Here is a 19,108-nt window from a genome sequence, read left to right as displayed (position 1 = left end):
GAAATCATATGGTATTTGTCTTTCTCTTATTTCACTTAGCGTAATACTCTCTAGCTCCATCCATGTCATTGCCAAATGGCAAGATTTCACTCTTTTTTATGGCTGAGAAATATTCCCTTGCATATATATACACATCTTCCTTATTCATTTCATCAGGCAATGGACACTTGGGCTGTTTCCATACTTTGGTTACTGTAGATAATGCTGTGAACATAGGGGTGCATGTGTCCCTTTGAATTAGTATTTTTGTATTCTTTGGGGAAATACCTAGCAGGGAAATTGCTGGATTATAAGGTAGTTCTATTTTTAACTTTTTGAGGAAACTCCATAGTGTTGTGCATGGTGGCTGCACCAGTTTGCATTCCCACCAAGAGTGTAAGAGGGTTTCCCTTTCTCCACCTCTTCACCAACACCTGTTATTTCTTGTCTTGTTCATGTGAGCCATTCTGATAGGTAGGTCAGTTTTTTCTCCCACTGACTTGTACCAGCTGTCCTAATTGTCTTGTCCATTTGTGAAGAACCACTTGACATCTGCCAGGGAGCTACCTGTCAGTAACTGGGGTGACAGCTGGAGTGTAATCACAAACTGAGCTAATGTATGGAATGTGTTAGATTTTCCATTTGTCCAGTCTAAGGGCTGTCCTAGCTAAGCAGCACAGAGGATGGACACTGAACTCAGAAGCATCAAGGTTAAAGCAGCAATGAGCCTAGGAAGAGGATGGCACAGGAAAGCAATGGAATTGCAGTGACCCTTCTCAGGTGTCTTTCTTTCTGATCCTCAGGGATTGACGTCAGGGCTGTTTTCACCCCTCCTGACTGGTTTATTGTCTTTCCTCAGTCCCGTTTGCTTGTAAGGACCTTTTGAAGGTTCATACTCTCTCTCATTCTCTTTGTAACATCCTTCTCACCTCACTTTGAGTAAGTGCTGTTTGGTAGAAAGGCAGTAGAGAAAGGAAGTATGATTTGAATCTGGGGTCTCCCATTTTTCTTACTATTTCTCTTGGGCAAATCGCTAAAATTTCCTGAGGCTTGGGTTATTATCTGTATGCAAGGACATATATGGACCTTATGGGGCGGTTGTAAAACTTACATGGGTATATCTACTGTGAGGGAAACTGGCATGTGGTAGGTAGTTAGGGAATGCTATTTTCTTTTGCTTCTCTCAATTCTCCTGTCTTCCAGAAATCGCTGTTAGGAAAAAAGAAAAATAGGTTATTGGTAGGAAAGGTTAGGTATAAATTATCTTCAAAGATTGATTTTAAGCGTATGATGACAGTCAATTTATATTGTTTTTCTGTTTTTTCACCTGGGTGTTCTCTCAGAAAGGGAAGCTCATTAGACACAATGATATGGTGGAAAGAAAAATCTTGGGCTATTCCACTCACCCGTAATTTGAAACAAATCACTTTTACATCTCTGAGCCTAAATTCTTCATCTGTGAAATAGGAACAGTGTTCCTTCCCATGCCTACCCACTCTGTGCTTCTGAGGACACATGAGGTAAAACAGCTGGAAGGATTTTGCAAAATGTAAATACTAATGTGAGTGATAATTATTATGTTTTGTGTACTCAGTAAAGATGAAATCTATTAACCACGGATTTTACTTAATTAATTCAGCTGATAGTCACTGAGTGCCTTTTAAGTGCCAAGCACTATATTTCACATATATTGTATAACAGACACTTTGCTAGGCTTTGGTGAGGCTACAAAGATGTTAAGGTCTTTCACAGAGTTGGTTGGGCAAAGATGGAATAATATAACCATATGGAGCGAAATTAGTTTCAAGTTGGGGAGCGTGTGTATACTAAGGGCATCATTTGTTGTAGGAGCCTAGAAAGAGGAGTAACTGATATTATGGAGTCCAAGAAAGACTTCATAGAAAAGGCCTATCAGATGCACATATTTTCAAAAATTTTCCCCATAAGGGGGGGAAAGGAAATGCTAGACAGAAGATACATTATGAACAAAGGCATGGGATTGGAAAAAAGAAAGTAGGCAATTGGAAAAGGCAGGCTGTTCATTGTGAAAATAGTCCCTGTGTATGGGTGGGTACATGAGGGTGTGATGCCTGTAACTGTTGGTGAGATGCAGCTGGAAAGGTCAGTCACAAGCAGATTACACAGGGCCGTAAATTATACACAAAGGATTTTGTATTTATTTTTCTGTAGCAATAGGCCTATTTAAAAAGCTAAGTAATATGATCAGACCTGTGTTTTCTGCATGTAACTCTTAGGAGAATATATAAGATCAATTAGAGATGCCAGATATTAGAGATACAGACATGTGAGAGATCATTGCAAAAGAGCTGAGGAAGGGTAGGAGTGGTGGAGGTAGAAAATGGGTAGAAAATGAAATGTTGCTGATCTGAGCCCACATCCATCCTTCAGCAACTAATTGATTCAGGAAGGATTTTGCAGTGGGGAGGGAATATGAGATGAATCGGGAGTTGTCTAGGTGGAATGGTTGTGAGGATGTGCCATCAACCTGAGGGGGGCACAAGAGGAGAGATCAGAGACCTTGAAGAGTGTGTTATAGTGGAAATTAAATAGGCTTTCTAGCCAAATTGACCAATGTTAATATCCTGTCACTCACATGCCAAAGTTACCACAACATTGAGCCTGATTCCTTACCCACAAATGAGAATAATAATATCTATTTTACATGATTGATACACGATACAGAAAATACTTGTTGCTTATCTCCTTAGCGTCCGTTCTCCAGTTCTTCCAGCAACATGCCCAGCTTTCATTTTGGAATCTGCCTACTCCTCACTCTCAGACCAACTGCTTGGGTGAGGTTCCACCCCCATGTGGCCAACAAATCTGCCAAGTGACTGACTCGATCTCCTGGCAGCCTTGATTGGCTCAGGGGGTGACATGTGAGAGCATCACACCTAAACACCACATTCTCCAAGACTGTGAAGCAGAGAGTTGGATATAAAGATTAGAGTTGTCATGAGGGAGAGAACTATAGTTACCATGTCTGGTCTGCTGTTAGTGTCTGATCAAGGATGTAGAAGTGGCTGCTTTTCAGTACAAAACCGAAACATGGAAATAAGGCAGAGAACGGAGAGTAGATCCTGGGAGGCTCTAGGTGTCATTGAAATTAAAAGGCTGTTTGTCACCCAAGTATCTCATGATCTATTTCAGGGCATAAGAATATCTTTTATTACACACAAGGCAATTCAGCTAGGGTTTGATGCCTACTAAGATGACCATTTAACCTCAAAAATTACTCCTACCTCTATATTATTAATGTTTTTGTTTGTTATTTTGTAGCAAGGAGGAGTTTGGAAGTTCTTTGGAAAAATAAATGTGGTGTATAGTTAAAAATAAATAAATAAATAAAGATTAGAGTTGTCAAAACTCTCTTGCTATCTCAAAGGAGCCGGAAGATGAAGTCCTCATAGCAGGAGATAGGGTGAAGAGGTACAGAGAAATGGAATCATTAGGACATTAAGCACTTGTTTTCTTTTTAGGATTTTATTTTTAAGTAATCTTACACCCAATGTGGGGCTCGAACTCACAACCCCGAGATCAAAAGTCACATGCCAGCCAGTTTCCCTGACATTAAGTCCTTATTGACAGTCTTTCCTGAAATCAGCCATGCTGATTGGACTTTTTAGTATGTGAATGTCAGAAAACTCTAAGTTAGGCAATCTGTGCAATAACAAGTACCTTCCAAAAACTCAGGGACTTACAACAATGAACACTGATTTCTCACTTATGCTGCAAAGATTACCTGTAACTCTGCTAGGTTATTGTTTCTAATCTGGGACCCAGGATGATGAAGCTAATCTCGATCTGGAAAATCAACAGTTGTAATAGAGGGAAAAGAGAGTAGGTAAATAATTGTTGGCCCTTAAACCATCTGCCCAGAAGACACTCCATGCTTGCATGTCATTGGCCAGAACACATTCACATGCTCAAGCTTGATGCCATAGGGCAGAGAGGCAAATCAAATATTTTTGAATAAGCATAATGCAATCTACAGTAAATTTCCCTTTTGCTTCAATGAGCTTAGGTCATTATTTTCTGTCACTTGCAACTAAAAGAATCTTAACTGAGAAAAACTGATGAAAGAACTAAAGTAGGTATTTTACATAAAATAGCCAACACATAGAGTGCCTGAGTGGCTCAGTCAGTTAAGCATCTGACTCTTGATTTGGGCTCAGGACATGATCTCACCGTTGGTGAATTTGTGCCCTGTGTCGGGCTCTGCGCTGACAGTGTGGAGCCTGCTTGGGATTTTCTCTTCCTTTCTCCGTGCCCTTCCCCTGCTCACGCTATCTCTCAAAATAAATAAATAAACTTTAAAAATAAATAAACAAATAAAATAGCCAACACATGGTAAACATTCAATAAATGGAGCTACCATTTTCAAGTGCATGAGCACAGATGAATTGAGAGTTATCTAGTTATCTCTTTCTCAAGCAATAGAAGTATGATCGCTTTAAGTTGCATTGTATTTACTTATCTCACTAACTTTTATTGAGTTCTTTTTATGTGGCAGACACTGTGCTAGGTGATGGGGACACAATACATTTACATGTTAGCTCTCCAGTTGATTGTTTTTTTAAGAAATACATACAGGGTAGGTGCCTGGGTGGCTCAATAACTTCAGCTCAGGTGATAATCTCACGGTTCATGCATTCAAGTCCCAAATCAGGTTCCTCACTGACAGCTTGGAGCCTGCCTGGGATTCTCTCTCCCTCACTCTCTAACTCCTCCACCGCCACCACCGCCCCCCCCCCCTTGTACATGTATGTATGCACCCCTTCTCTCTGTCAAAATAAATACATAAACTTAAAAAAGTAAAAATAAAAATAAAACAGTAATGCCAATGATGGCTAACATTGTCATAGTCACCAACGACCTCTATTTTGCCAAACCTAAAGATCAATACTCAATCCATATCTTGCTCAACAAGCAATTGTCAAAGATGATCATTCCCTTGTTCATCACCTGCTTGGTACATACCACCCTTCCTGGTCTTCCTTCTAGGATCCATCCTCTGTTATAAGCTAGCCACATTCACCTCCCACTGAGTGATCTCAATCCCCCATCTGGCTTTAAGTATCCTTTCTACACTGAGACTCTCAATTTTATGACTCCACCCTGACTTCTCTGCACAACTCCAAAACAGTTAATCCTATTGCCTCCTTATATAACAAGCATCCCACAGTTAATACCAGACTGGACTCCTGACCCACCAGCCCCAAAGTGAAGCCTCACTCAGGCTTCCCCATGCCAAGAAAGGGAACCACCATTCACCCAGCTGTTCAGGCCAACCTTGGAATAATCCTCATCCCTTTCTTTTTTTCTCTCCTCCTTCTTCCAACCCATCAGCAAATCTGTGGACTCTTTCAAAACATCTTGAATGTGTTCATTTCTTCTCTCCTTCCTTCTAGGGTACTGCCTTAGTCCCAAGGGCATCCTTCCAACCTGGCCTCCTACAGCAGCCTCTCCTAACTGGCTTTTCTGCTTCCATTTTTGTTCTATTATATTCTACATGGCAGTCGGAAGGAATCTTTTAAAACTAAAGTCAGATCATGTCACTTCTCTCTTCAAGACCTTCCAACTGTGCTTTTTCTTCCAGGCTGCTGACATGCCATCCAGACTGAGAAAGACCCGGAAACTTTGGGGCCACATGAGCCATGGCCACGGCCTCATCGGCAAGCACTGGAAGCACCCAGGAGGCCGGGATAATGCTGGTGGCATGCATCACAGGATCAACTTTGACAAATATCATCCAGGTTACTTTGGAAAAGTTGGTGTGAGGCATTACCACTTAAAAAGGAACCAGAGCTTCTACCCAACTGTTAACCTTGATAAACTGTGGACCTTGGTCAGTGAGCAGACACAGGTAAATGCTGCCAAAAACAAGACTGGAGCTGTTCCTATCATTGATGTGGTGTGATCGGGCTACTACAAAGTATTGGGAAAGGGAAAGCTCCCTAAACAGCCTGTCATCGTGAAGGCCAAATTCTTCAGTAGAAGAGCTGAGGAGAAAATTAAAGGTGTGGGGGGAGCCTGTGTCCTGGTAGCCTGAAGTCACATGGAGAGAGGTTCATTAAATACTAACAACTGCTTTTCTTAAAAAAAAAAAAAAAACAAAAAAAAAAAAAACAAAAAAAAAAAACCTTCCAACTGCTCTCCTTCACCCTCTGCCATTAGATATGAACATGATTCATTCCCTCATGTCCCATGTCCCCTAAGCTCCCTGCTCAAATGTCACTTCATCAGAGAAGTGTTCTCTGAAATCTTATCAAAAAATACAAGTTCCTGGGACGTCTGGGTGGCTCAGCTGGTTAAGCTTCTGACTCTTGATTTCGGCTCAGGTCATGATCTCATGGTTGTCACTTCAGGCCCTCAGAATCCCTAGTCAGGCTCCATACTGGCAGTGCGGAACCTGCTTGGGATTCTCTCTCCCCACCCCCCTCTGCCCCTCCCCCACTCATGCAGTCTCTCTCTTTCAAAATAAATAGACCTTAATAAAGAAATAAGTATTTAAAAAATACAACTTCCTTCTGACCCCACTATTACTTTACTGTTATATTTCTTCATGTTGTCACTTGACATTACACTATTTACCTGTTTATAAACAGGAGAATGTTAGTACCATGAGGATTTTGCATTACCAGTGCCAAAAACAGCTTAGAAAATGCTTCGGATGCTTTTATTAAGCATCCTAGGCATTATTCTAACATTATGTATTATCTGTTAAATTACCCTAACATTAGATTTGCTGTATTACTGTCCACATTCTCATTGACGTGGTAGCTGAGGCACGGATTCCTTAGGCAACTTGCCCAAAATCACACAGCTCATAAATGACTTAGCTAGTATGTAAGTAAATCCAGAAGCTCTTCCTCTGGAGTCCCTCTCTGCTCCTCAGCACTCGAGGGTCACGTTTGATCCACAAAAACCATTGGCCAGGGTGCTCGATGACTAAGGGTGCCAGGGCGGTGCTGCTGCGGGGTGGGGAGTCGGACTCCCTGATGTTATCAGACTCGGGCTGTTCCTCCTAGCCTCCAGGTTTCCGGCAAATCAGCACACAGCCTGTCACTAACCTTGGCGAGCCGGTCCAGGCTTAACGCACAGCCACTGGAGGCCGGGCGCGGGAGCGGGATGTACCTGTGCTGGGGCGCCAGCTCCAAAGGACCTCTGCGCCGGAGGCCTGCGGCCCGGGGCGGTCCCGAGCTTCGGCAGGCCGCCAGCGGGGAGCGCCACTCGCTGCTGCTGCTGAGCGACGGCGCTGTGCACTCATGCGGGGACAACAGCCGGGGCCAGCTGGGGCGGAGAGGCTTGCAGCGCGAGGAGCAGCCAAGTAAGTGCCCGGGGCAAAGGTGCGGGGCGCGGGGCCAGGCAGGGGATGCTGCTGGGAGTCCCGGGTCCCCTGGGCCTCCAGAGGCGGGGAAACGTTGCTCCACGCCTTCGCGCGCAACTTCGTCAGTTTCGTTTTCCAGATGCGCGGTTGCTTTCGGTTTCCAGTTCATCTTCAAAGCGAAACTGACAGCGAAACTAACGGGACCGCGTTCCTTTAAAAAGAGACGTGGTACTTCCCACTAAGCCTCTCCATACTAGTCCTTGCCTGAGCGAATCTATCTGGGCCGATCAGAACGACCTTCCAAACTGGTTTAAGGGCGGGACACCTCTAACTCTCAGAAATAGCCCACGGCGTCTTTTTTTTTTTTTTTTAAATAAAATACATAATAGCATTTTTACCATTACTGATTATTATAACACAGGAAAAGAAATTGCCTATAATTCCTATACCCAAAGACAACTACTAATTTTGATGCATTTCTTTTTTCACTTTTTCTATCATACATTTAATTTTATAAAAGCATGTCATTATATAGTTTTGTATACACAGTATTATGCAACCCTGTAAATTGCGCTCTTATGAAACATATCATGAACATTGCCCTTTTATTATGATTTTTTTAATGTTTATTTATTTTGAGAGAGACAGCTCGAGTGGGGGAGGGGAAGAGAGAGAGAGAGAGAGAGGAGAGAGAATCCCAAGCAGAGTCATCAGCACAGAGCCCCACGCGGGGCTCCATCTCACCAACCTTGAGATCATGGGCTGAGCTGAAATCCAGAGTTGGTGGCTCAACCCTCTGAGCCACCCAGGTCCCCCTTATTGTGTACTTTTGGAAAATACATTTTAAATTATTGCATAACATTCTAGGCTTTAACAGTGCAATTTAATTGTTTTTCTTTGTTAGAAATTAGGGTGTTTTTTTTTTTCTCATTAGGGGCTTTTATAAATAATACTATGATTGCCATTATTTGACCATATTTCTGATTACTTACCTAGAATAATCCCAAGTGTTGTGTCTGGGAGGAAAAACTTCTCCTCTACCCTATTAGTTCTTGTTCTGAAGGCCTATGAACTAAGCTGATAAAGACAGATTAACATGAGAAAAAGCATACAATTGTATTAATATTTTATGTGCACAGGAGTTCACAGAAAAGAAGGGAAACTCAAGAAGTGATTAGATTCAGGGACTTATATGCCATTTTAGCTAAGAAAAGGGGTTTTGGACTTTGAAGGATGATCAGTTGTGGGGAAGTGACTAGGAAATGTATGAGAGAGATTAATGAAAGAAAAGGGTTATTTTGGTAAGAGCTGTCTATACAGACTCATCTTAGTGCCAACTCTAATGATAAGAGTTACTCTTCTCTTCCTAGTATGGAAGAGGGGGTACATCTTTACAAGGAAATTTTATGCTCTGCTTTTAGGTGGATGAGGGGAGGGCAGAGAACTCTTCCTGCTTCTCTTGATTTTCAGTTGCCTTCAACTCCAAAAATTGCTCAAGTGGAATATTTTGGGATGGCATATCCTAATCCCTTTTAGGTGGAAATGAAGGGCAACATAATACTTGATGTCAAATTGTTGTCTAGGAATGTGGTACCAGTTTCAGCCTTCATGAATGTATGAATCTTTGGGACATTTTTTTTATTGCCCCATGGTTTGAAACTAAATAATTGAAAAGGATAAGATCACACAGGTTTAAAAAAAGAAAACTAAAGGCTCCTGGGTGGCTCAGTTAGTTAAGTATCCAACTCTTGATTTCGACTCACGTCATGATCTCACAGTTCGTAAGATCAAGCCCCAAATCAGGACTCTGTGCTGGCATCATGGAGCCTTCTTGGGATTCTCTCTCTCTCCCTGTCTCTCTTCCCCTTCCCTTCTCTCTCTTTCTCTCTTTATCTCAAAATAAATGTGATATATTTAACTCAAAACCTCTAATAATTCAGAAACAAACACTTTGGAAAAAGCTTAGATTGACTGGTAGGGATCACACTACAAATGATTACGTTTTCATTTGTGGGCATTTTTGGCTCATGAGAGGCATATTACTACTTTTTAAAAAAGATTTTATTTTTTAAAGTAATCTCTGCACCCAATGTGGGGCTCCAACCTACAACCCTGAGATCAAGAGTCACAAGCTCTACAGACTGAGCCAGCCAGGTGCTCCTACTGCATTCTTTGTGAGAGGATCTGGCTTCTGCCTCTTACATTCATGAGGCAGGCTCCCTGCCCATTTCCTCCTGAGCAAGGAATTCACTATTCTCACTGTTCAGGGCTGTTCAGAAGAGGAGAGTGGAGGCAATCCCATCTTCCCTCTGTCTCCTTTTGTTTTGCTACCATCCTTATAGAGAAATGTTAAGTCAAGCATCGTAGTTCCTACAAGTTCCCTTTCTCCATGAAGCTCATCCTATTCTAGTCTATGCTATGCTATTCTATATTGGAAGCGAGAGGAGGGGTCAGAGGGAGAAAGAATCCCAAGCAGGCTCCATGCTCAGCGCAAAGCCTGACATGGGGCTCAATCTCATGACCCTGGGATCATGATCTGAGCCAAAATCAAAAGTCAACTGACTTGAGTCAGCGGGGTGCCCCTGAAGATCATCCTTTTAAATAGTAACCATATTCCCATACAGACAGCGTAATACACATTGAGCTTTTTTCCTTCAAACTTTAGTGTGGATGTCAAGGCATGATTTAAAAGTCCACTGGAAAAGATGAGAAATCTGAGTAATCTTTCTGAGAAGTTTTATTTTGTTTTTGTTCCTGAAGAACCAATTCAGGCATTGGAAACTCTACGTGTTGAACTGGTGAGCTGTGGAAAGGAACACTCCCTTGCTGTCTGTTACAAAGGAAGGGTCTTCGCATGGGGAGCTGGTTCTGAAGGGCAGCTGGGAATTGGAGAATTTAAGGAAATAAATCTTATACCTCAGTAAGTATTTCCATTCATTCATTTCCATTCATTCATTCATTTTTGAGTTTCATGTGCTAGGCACCATGCAAGATGTCAGGGTACAAAGATACTATGACAAACTCCCTAACCTCAAAGATTATAGTGTAGTGAGAGAAAAAACTCCTAACCCCAATTATTATTTAATTAGAGTCCTATGAAGAAGGTCAGGGTAAAATGAGAACATGTGATTCCTTGATCTTAATCTCATATATTGAAAATAACCGAGGGGACCCACTTGGTAAATAAATAAATATAAAATAAACATAACCTATAAATAAAAATAAAATATAAAGATTACTTTAAAGTAAAAACATTGAACAGAAGATGCAGAAAGAAATCTTATTGGAAATTCCCTTCTGACTAAAGCAAAGACTCCTTGAAAAAAACAGCTGCCATTCACAGCTTGGAGGGAGTTTCTTATGAATTCAGATGCTGTGAAGACAGACTGCCCAAAAAACACAAAAAAACCCTATGAAACCTTCCATACTCTCCTACTGAAGCCCTGAAAACCTCCCTTTTGCTATACTGATATATATATATATATATATATATATATATATATATATATTATATATATATGGTGATTCCACAAATTTTCCATTACTGGCAGCTCCCATCTGTACATATAAATAAATTTTGTCTTTTCTCCTTTCAGTTATTGTCAGTTGTCAGTTAATTTGCATGCCCCCTATCACTGGATCCAAACCAGAAGAGGAAACTTTTACTTATGGAAAAGTAGTAAGATGATGGGATAAGGGGGAGGAATCATATCCTCATAAACAGCTTCCTAGGACAAATGATATGACAAGCAGTCTGAATTGTACATTCATGAGTTACATGTGTAAGAATTTTAAAAAGCATGATTTTTAATACCAGGAGGTTCCTTTTTGTTACCTCTTCTGGTTTTGAATTGTATGAGTGCTGTGGCTTTGGAGAACAAGCATTGAACTTTGAATGAAAAGACGAAGGTTTGAGTCTAGTTCTACAACGTGATACCTGTAACATGATTCCCTAGAGCAAACTAGAACTCTGACCACTACTAGATGCAACCATATGAAATTGCTGGTAGTTACCTTTTTGATCCACAAAAATGGCAATGTAATAGGATTCAACCTAGTGATTTATTTATCAAATAGGGCTTAAATCAGGTGATGTAAATAACAGTGTTCTATAAATTTTAAAGCCCTGTGTCATATGTGCATGAAGAAATTTATTTTTCTTTTAAGGCAATAAATATAGAATAAAAGTTAGTACATTATATACTGCATTAAAAGTCCAATAAAAATCACTTGTGTATTATAACTGTTTAGATTCTGCTCTGTACCTTTATGCTTGTTGATGTCATGTTAAAAACACTTAGAGGGCTTTGGCTTAAAGGTACTACAGAAATATAAGAAAATAAATTATTTCTAGGGAAAATATGCCCAGGTTGCCAACAATCCTGAAAACGATGAACGCATGAATGTTGAATGTTGGTTTGACAGCAGTTTTAAGCAAGTAATTCTTTATAATTTCTAAAGATTATACACCAATCGGGAAAACCACCATTACTGTGGTGTTTCTGATTATTACCAAACAGCCTTATATATCTGCAGTCATCAAGAGAACTATTCTATTGTAAAAAACATTAAAGTAGCCCAACTCATAAAAAAAGAAAAGAAAGCTATTTCTCTAAACCAAATGTATTACCTGGGATTATTTTGCATATCTGTAGTTCACTTGGTGAGCCACTCTAAAGAAGGATTAATAGATTTTTGTATCATTTTTACTACAGGAAGATAAAAACTCTGACTGGTATAAAAATTATACAAGTTTCCTGTGGAAACTACCACTCTCTGGCATTATCAGAAGGTAAAAATGGCTTTTTGGATCTTCTAAGTATCATTACAAAGTAATTTGTCTTTAATATGAATGATACCTGTTGATTTTTAATGCAGTGGGACTAATTTTAATGCATTTAGAAGTTTTTAACTTTTTAGATTTCATAAGTTCTATTGTTCTTCATTGTTTTTTCAATTGTCTTTGTTCTTATTATACTCTAAGTAGTGACTCATTCATATCGATGCTATAAAGGGTCATCTCTGTTCTCATGACCTGATCTGACTCTCTCAGAATTTAGTAGTGGTTTTATTTCCAGAACTTTGCCCTTTGTGCTGAATGGCTGTATACACCGGCAGACTCAAATACACTAAGGCCTATTTGTTTTTTTGACTTAGATCAAAGAAAGAAAAGTCAAAATGTCAATGTGGTGGCTGGGTGGCTCAGTCAGTTAAGCATCTGACTCTTGACCTCAGCACAGGTCTTGATCTCAGGGTTGTGAGCTCAAGCCCCACGTTGGGCTCTGTGCTGGATTTTACCTACCTAAAAAGAAAAGAAAGAAAAGTCAAGGTATCAAAATCATGACTATATTTTTTCTACTAACATCCCCCATCCTTTGTCCATCATCATTCAAAATTTTTCAATGGAGAGTGTTGCAGGGGAAAAACTTTTCTTCCATCCTCTTAAGTTTAGCACCTGGTAGCCTGCAAATTTATGTGACAAAAGACAGATTAACAAGACAAAAGGCACGAGTTTTATTAATATTTTCGTGCATAGAAGTTCACAAAAAAGAAGTGAAACTCAAGAAGTCATTAGACTTGGGGACTTATATACCACTTTAACAAAGGAAAGATTTGGGCTTTGCAGGATGATCAATTGTAGGGAAGTGACTTGGAAATATGTGGAAATAATGGAAGATAAGAGTTATTTTATTAAGGGTTATTTGTGAAGACTCATGTTGATGCAGAATTTCCATCACTGGTGATGAGTCACTGCCCCATCCCTGGTGCAGGAAAGGACACCTTCACAAAGGGAAATATATACATTGCTTTTGGGTGGATAAGAGGAGGGGCAGAGAACTTTTCCTGCATAGATTGATTCTCAGTTGCCTTCAGCTCAAGATAACCCTTATGCCAAAATGACATATTTTGGGGTGGCATATTCTGATTGCCTTCAAGAGACATTTAACATTTGTATGTCCCTCAGGTAATATGCATAATTGCAGCTGTGCCACAAGGGCTATGAACAGCCAACGTTTATTTCCTGGTTGCCTTCTGTCGCACCAGCTATTTTGTGAAATGCTTTACATGTATAATCTCATTCAATCACTTAACAAACACCGAACCTGGGCATTATTTGTATTCTCATTTTAGAAATGAAGAAATTTGGACTCAGACTTTCAGCAATTTGCCTAAGGTCACACACTAACAGTGAGATTTGAACCAATACTTGTTTACATCCCAATCCTAAGTGCTTAACCACTGGACCACACAGGCCATGACACCGTACTATAATCCTGTGGCTATTGTATAATTCCTTCCTGCCATTTCCAGCTATTTGATCTAGGGCAAGTTATTTAACTTGACTCTCGATTTTCTCATCTGTAGGAGTACTGATGTCTACCTTACAGGCTGTTTAGAAGATTCAGTGAAACAAGACATACAATATATCCTGCACAGTCCAAAGCAGATAGTAGGGGTACAATAAATATTAGTCTCTTTTCCTTCCATACTTTTCTTCTTCTTAATTATTGAAATAGTTTGAATTACTTCCTCAGTGTATTGATTTGTCTTTACATTGGTCTGGATTGTGAAGGTTGTTTGAAGCCCGGGTACCCAGTACATTTGCTATGGTGAACTGTGAGTTCTCATAGACCTTAATGTGGGTTTGACATTCTGCATTGTGCCCTCAGAAATACTTTTCAGTGGTAGAGCTAGCTTTAGAAGAGTTTAAAAAAGAAAAATTATATGTAATAACATAAACATCTGAGACACGTTGGCAGTTTCCTGGGTAGACAATGAAACATTAGAAGATCTTGACTTTTGACCTCATGTAAATTATCCACCTCTGGTCAAATTCAACATAAAATGTTGTTGGTTGTTTTGTCCCATCCAGTCATTCCACAAATATTTGTTAAGTGCCTATAATGTTTCCAGCAAAGAGGATATAGCAGTGAACTAAGACTGTGCTTTCATGGAGTTTATATTATGGGGGAATGTAGGGGAAGTGAGCCTTAAACACATAGACAAATAATTATGTCATATAACAGAGATAAGGGTGTGGGGGAAACAAATGAGGCCAGGTAAGGGAATGGGAGCAAGTACTCAAGTGGAGGAAAGGGGTCTTTCTCTTTTATAAAGGATGTCATGGAAGCTATTTCTTACAAGGTGAGCAGACACCAAAAGAAGGGGAGGAGGGAGACAAGATGCTAAGGCCATGATCCAAAGGAATGATCCAGATGTAAAGGCCATGAGGTTGTGGCATACTCAACAGGGAACAGCAGGGGCTCTGGAAAGTTATGAGCAAGGGGGAGATGAAGTCTGAGATGTGTCATGGGGAATCCTGGTGACCTGGCGCTTGTGAGCTGTGGTGAGAATTGGCCTTTTATTGAGTGAGACAGAAAATCCCTAAAGGGTTCAGTCTGACTTATTTTTTTAAAAGACCACTCTGGCTACCCTTTGGAGAACAGACAAACATGGACTCTGGGAGCCCAGTGAGGTGCTGTTGTAATCTTCCAGGAGAAAAGTGATGGTGGCTTGGTGGCTAAGGTGGTAACAGTGGGGAGGTGAGAAGTGGTCAGATTCCAAATACATTTTAAAGATAGAGACTTTAGGATTTGCTAGGTAGAAGGGTATAAAAGAAAGAAAGGAGATGAGCATGATTCTCAAGATTTCTAGTCTGAGCAGCTGAAAGAACACAGTTGCCCTTGACTGGGAGGGAGAAGAGGAGTGCATGTTGTTGGAAGGGACTTTTGAAGGTGTTCTTGACCATCCTCCTTGCCTTTAGTCAGAATACTCTAACCTCTTTTGTCCCTATTTTAAGTATTAAAGATCTTTAGAATTAGGGTGGTAGTTTCTACTCGAATTTGATATTCCAATATTTTTACAATTTTGAATTTCTCTTCTTTATTTTTGTAGATGGCCAAGTGTTTTCATGGGGAAGTAACAGCCATGGGCAGCTGGGCCTGGGGAAGGAGCTCCCCTCCCAAGCCAGCCCACAGAGGGTGAGGTCCCTGGATGGCATCCCCCTGGCTCAGGTGGCTGCAGGCGGGGCCCACAGCTTTGCCCTGTCTCTCTCTGGGACTTCATTTGGCTGGGGAAGCAACAATGCAGGGCAGCTGGCCTTCTTCGGGAGTAAGGTCCCAGGTAACAAGATAATCTTGTTCTTGCAGTAAATCATTCTTTCTTTCCAGTTGGAAGACCAGCTCTGCAAAGGGTACTCTCAATGATTAGAGCAGTGATTCCCAGGCTCTGGAATATATTAGAATCACCTGGGGTGCCATCTTAATTTTTGATTGCCACTGTAATATATTACCAGAAACTTGTGGCTTGAAACAACATAGATTTCTTATCTTATAGTTCTGGTAGCCAGAAGTCTTATGCAGGTCTCAGTGGGCTAAAAAAAAAGTGTCAGCAGCTTTGGGGCAACCAGGTGTGGGGTGGGGATGGACGTTGCATTATTTTCTTGCTTTTTTCCCCCTCTAGAGTCCATTTACATTCCTTGACTCATAGCCCCCTTCTTCAAAGCCAGCAATGGCTGGTTAAGTCTTCCTCAAGTCACTCTGACAGTGACTCTTCTACCTCCCTCTTCCTCAGTCAAAGGAGGAATTTGTAAGTACATTGGGCCCACACAGATAATCCAGGCTAACCTCCCTATTTTAAGGTCAACAGTTTAGCAACTTTAATTCCATCTGCTTCCTTAACTCCTCTTTGCAGTGTAACCTAACATATTCACAGCCTCTGGGGAAAGGACACGGATATCTTCCGAAGTCCCTTATTTTTTCTACTGCAAGAGCATTGAAAAATCCCAGTGCCCACCCCCTCCAAACAAGTTGCAGTGCCCAAGTTAGACCCTATACCAAGTAAATCAGAATGTCTGAGGATGGAAACCAGGCATCGGTCATTGTTAAAGATTCTACAGGTTATTCCAATGTGCAGTCAAGTTTGAGAACCACTGGATTAGAAGATGCTAGCTGGAGAAAAAAACAGTTCCTGGCAACCCTTAAACTCACTATGAAGTCTTCCCCATGAACCCTGATCCTCCTCTGTTCAGTTCTTTACATTCAGCTAACGTATTTGGTACCTGTTAAGTACCAGTACTTACATCTCGTCTCATTTAACTCTGCCAACATGAAATAAGTCTTATTTTCTCAATTATTATTGCATATTTGCAGAACACCTACCATGTGACAGAAATGAATAGTTGGGGCGCCTGGGTGGCGCAGTCGGTTAAGCGTCCGACTTCAGCCAGGTCACAATCTCGCGGTCCGTGAGTTCGAGCCCCGCGTCGGGCTCTGGGCTGATGGCTCAGAGCCTGGAGCCTGTTTCCAATTCTGTGTCTCCCTCTCTCTCTGCCCCTCCCCCGTTCATGCTCTGTCTCTCTCTGTCCCAAAAATAAATAAACGTTGAAAAAAAAATTAAAAAAAAAAAAAAAGAAATGAATAGTAACATAATGGCAATATTACTGGGAATAAAGGTCTTAAAACTTAGCTTTGTAGGAGAATAGTGTTAGGTGTTATAGAAGACCAAAGTTTCCAGAAATAAATGCTAAAGGACTGCCTTTCTTTCTTTTCCAAAGCAGGGCTTTCCCTCTATTTTATAATACTTCTGAGTGTTCATTTTAAAAATTATGTTAACTAATTACAAGATGATAAAAATATTAAAAGATGTAAAAACTCATGGATTCTGAGGTTGGTTCTTATACTCTAGACATTGTACTTTCTTTCAACAGTGCAAAGCTACAAGCCTCGTTCAGTTGGTGCGCTGAAAACTCTCGGTGTGGTTTATATCAGCTGTGGTCATGAGCACACTGCAGTGCTTACCCAGGTAATCTAAAATGTTTTGCTATTTTTTGCAAATGAGAAATGTTACCACAAGGTATAGGTATTGGCTGTTGTTAAAAGCCATATGCGTATCAGTATCTCAACTATATCTATTCAATGTACAAATATCTAAAAAGGAGAAATTAGCCAAATATAAACCATGAAAGTTTCAAGATCCTCTAACAAAAGCTAACTTCAGCTTTAGGAAATATTTTTAGATACCTGCTGAGTTAGATTAATATAGGAGAGAATCCTTTTAGGAATGATTCATTCATAATGTAGTTCTACAGGTGAAAATTATTATAGAAGAGATGAAGTAATTTTTACAGATTTCAATAACCCAAATTATAGACTAGAACCTACTTTGTTCCATTTCTTGCTTGGCAAAATTATGAGCCTGCTTTGTAAATGTTTGCTTCCTCTTGTTATACTGGCCAAATAGTATATTCCAAGGGGGTGGATTCTCTCCATAGCCATAAGGAATAGACTTGAAAACTATTTGTGTGGTTGAAATGATTATTTAAAAACTAAATACCTAAAATAATTTGTATTACTTGTTTTAACTTAAAAAAAATTTTTTTTAACATTTATTTATTTTTGAGACAGAGAGAGAGAGAGAGGGCATGAACAGGGGAGGGTCAGAGAAAGAGGGAGACACAGAATCTGAAACAGGCTCCAGGCTCTGAGCTGTCAACACAGAGCCCGACGCAGGGCTTGAACCCACAGACCGCGAGATCATGACCTGAGCCAAAGTCGGACGCTCAACCAACTGAGCCACCCAGGCTCCCTGTTTTAACTTTTTTAATGTTTATTCTTGAGAGAGAGAGGGAGAGCGTGAGCGAGGGAGGAGCAGAGAGAGACGGGGACAGGGGATCTGAAGCAGGCTCTGTGCTGACAGCAGAGACCCCGATGTGGGGCTCTAACTCACAAACCATGGGATCACGACCTGAGCCGAAGTCAGACGCTTAACCAACTGAGCCACCCAGGTGCCCCGGTATTATTTGTTTAAAAGCGTGTTTGGATTATATTATATTTCTAGGAGAAAGCTAGAGTTGTTTTAATCAAGAGTCATCTTTGGTTGCACTTGTGTGGCTCAGTTGAACCTCCAGACTCTTGGTTTCAGCTCAGGTCCCCATCTCTTAGTTTGTGGGATAGAGCCCTGTGTCAGGCTCCACGCTGATAGCACGGAGCCTGCTTGGGATTCTCTCTCTCCCCATCTGTCTCTCTGCCCGTCCCCGACTCACACTCATTTTCTCTCTCTCTCTTTCTCAAAATAAATAAACAAAACTTTAAAAAAAAATCATTTTTTGAGGGGCCTCTGGCTGGCTCAGTCAGAAGAGCATACAACTCTTGATAGTGGGGTTGTGAGTTCGACCCCAAGGTTGGGTGTAGAGATTACTAAAAAAAATAAATACACTTTAAAAAAATCATCTTTTGAGAAAAGATTATTTTCAGAGAAATGTTCAAATAAATAAAGCAAACCTCTATTTATTTATTTATTTTTTTTAAAGTGTATCTTTTTTTTTTTTTAATTTTTTTTTTTCAACGTTTATTTATTTTTGGGACAGAGAGAGACAGAGCATGAACGGGGGAGGGGCAGAGAGAGAGGGAGACACAGAATCGGAAACAGGCTCCAGGCTCCGAGCCATCAGCCCAGAGCCCGACGCGGGGCTCGAACTCACGGACCGCGAGATCGTGACCTGGCTGAAGTCGGACGCTTAACCGACTGCGCCACCCAGGCGCCCCGCAAACCTCTATTTAAATGTGTTATTCTTGAGCCATCCATTGATTTTACAATGAAAGCCAATGGTTTTTCATGTTTAATGAGTTAACTTACATACACTCTTAGAAATAATAAATATAAGACCCTTCATATAGTACTCTCATATAATTCTCTGATGATACTTATCTTTAAGTTTCTAGTTACTTTTTTAAATATGAAATTAGTTTTTTTTTTTTTTTTTTTTTTTTTAATTTT

General features: G+C 40.6%; 1 protein-coding gene and 1 pseudogene across 2 annotated transcripts in view; both read left to right on the top strand.

Annotated features, from left to right (window-relative positions):
• Window positions 1-5,566: 5,566 nt before the first annotated feature.
• Window positions 5,567-6,097, top strand: LOC115512433 (annotated as a pseudogene).
• A 993-nt stretch (window positions 6,098-7,090) lies between these two features.
• The window catches only part of HERC6 (HECT and RLD domain containing E3 ubiquitin protein ligase family member 6), a 63,183-nt gene continuing 51,165 nt past the window's right edge, over window positions 7,091-19,108 (top strand). For both annotated transcript variants that reach the window (XM_030313453.2, XM_030313452.2), the window contains exons 1-5: window positions 7,091-7,330; window positions 10,091-10,250; window positions 12,046-12,122; window positions 15,227-15,454; window positions 17,040-17,134. In XM_030313453.2, coding sequence (XP_030169313.1) covers window positions 7,132-7,330; window positions 10,091-10,250; window positions 12,046-12,122; window positions 15,227-15,454; window positions 17,040-17,134 — 759 coding nt within the window. In that variant the 5' untranslated portion in view covers window positions 7,091-7,131. The remainder of the gene's footprint in view (window positions 7,331-10,090; window positions 10,251-12,045; window positions 12,123-15,226; window positions 15,455-17,039; window positions 17,135-19,108) is intronic.

This window comes from Lynx canadensis, chromosome B1, assembly GCF_007474595.2.
Source record: "Lynx canadensis isolate LIC74 chromosome B1, mLynCan4.pri.v2, whole genome shotgun sequence".
In the NCBI taxonomy this organism is placed as follows: Eukaryota; Metazoa; Chordata; class Mammalia; order Carnivora; family Felidae; genus Lynx; species Lynx canadensis.
This window is presented reverse-complemented; position numbering and strand designations above follow the sequence as displayed.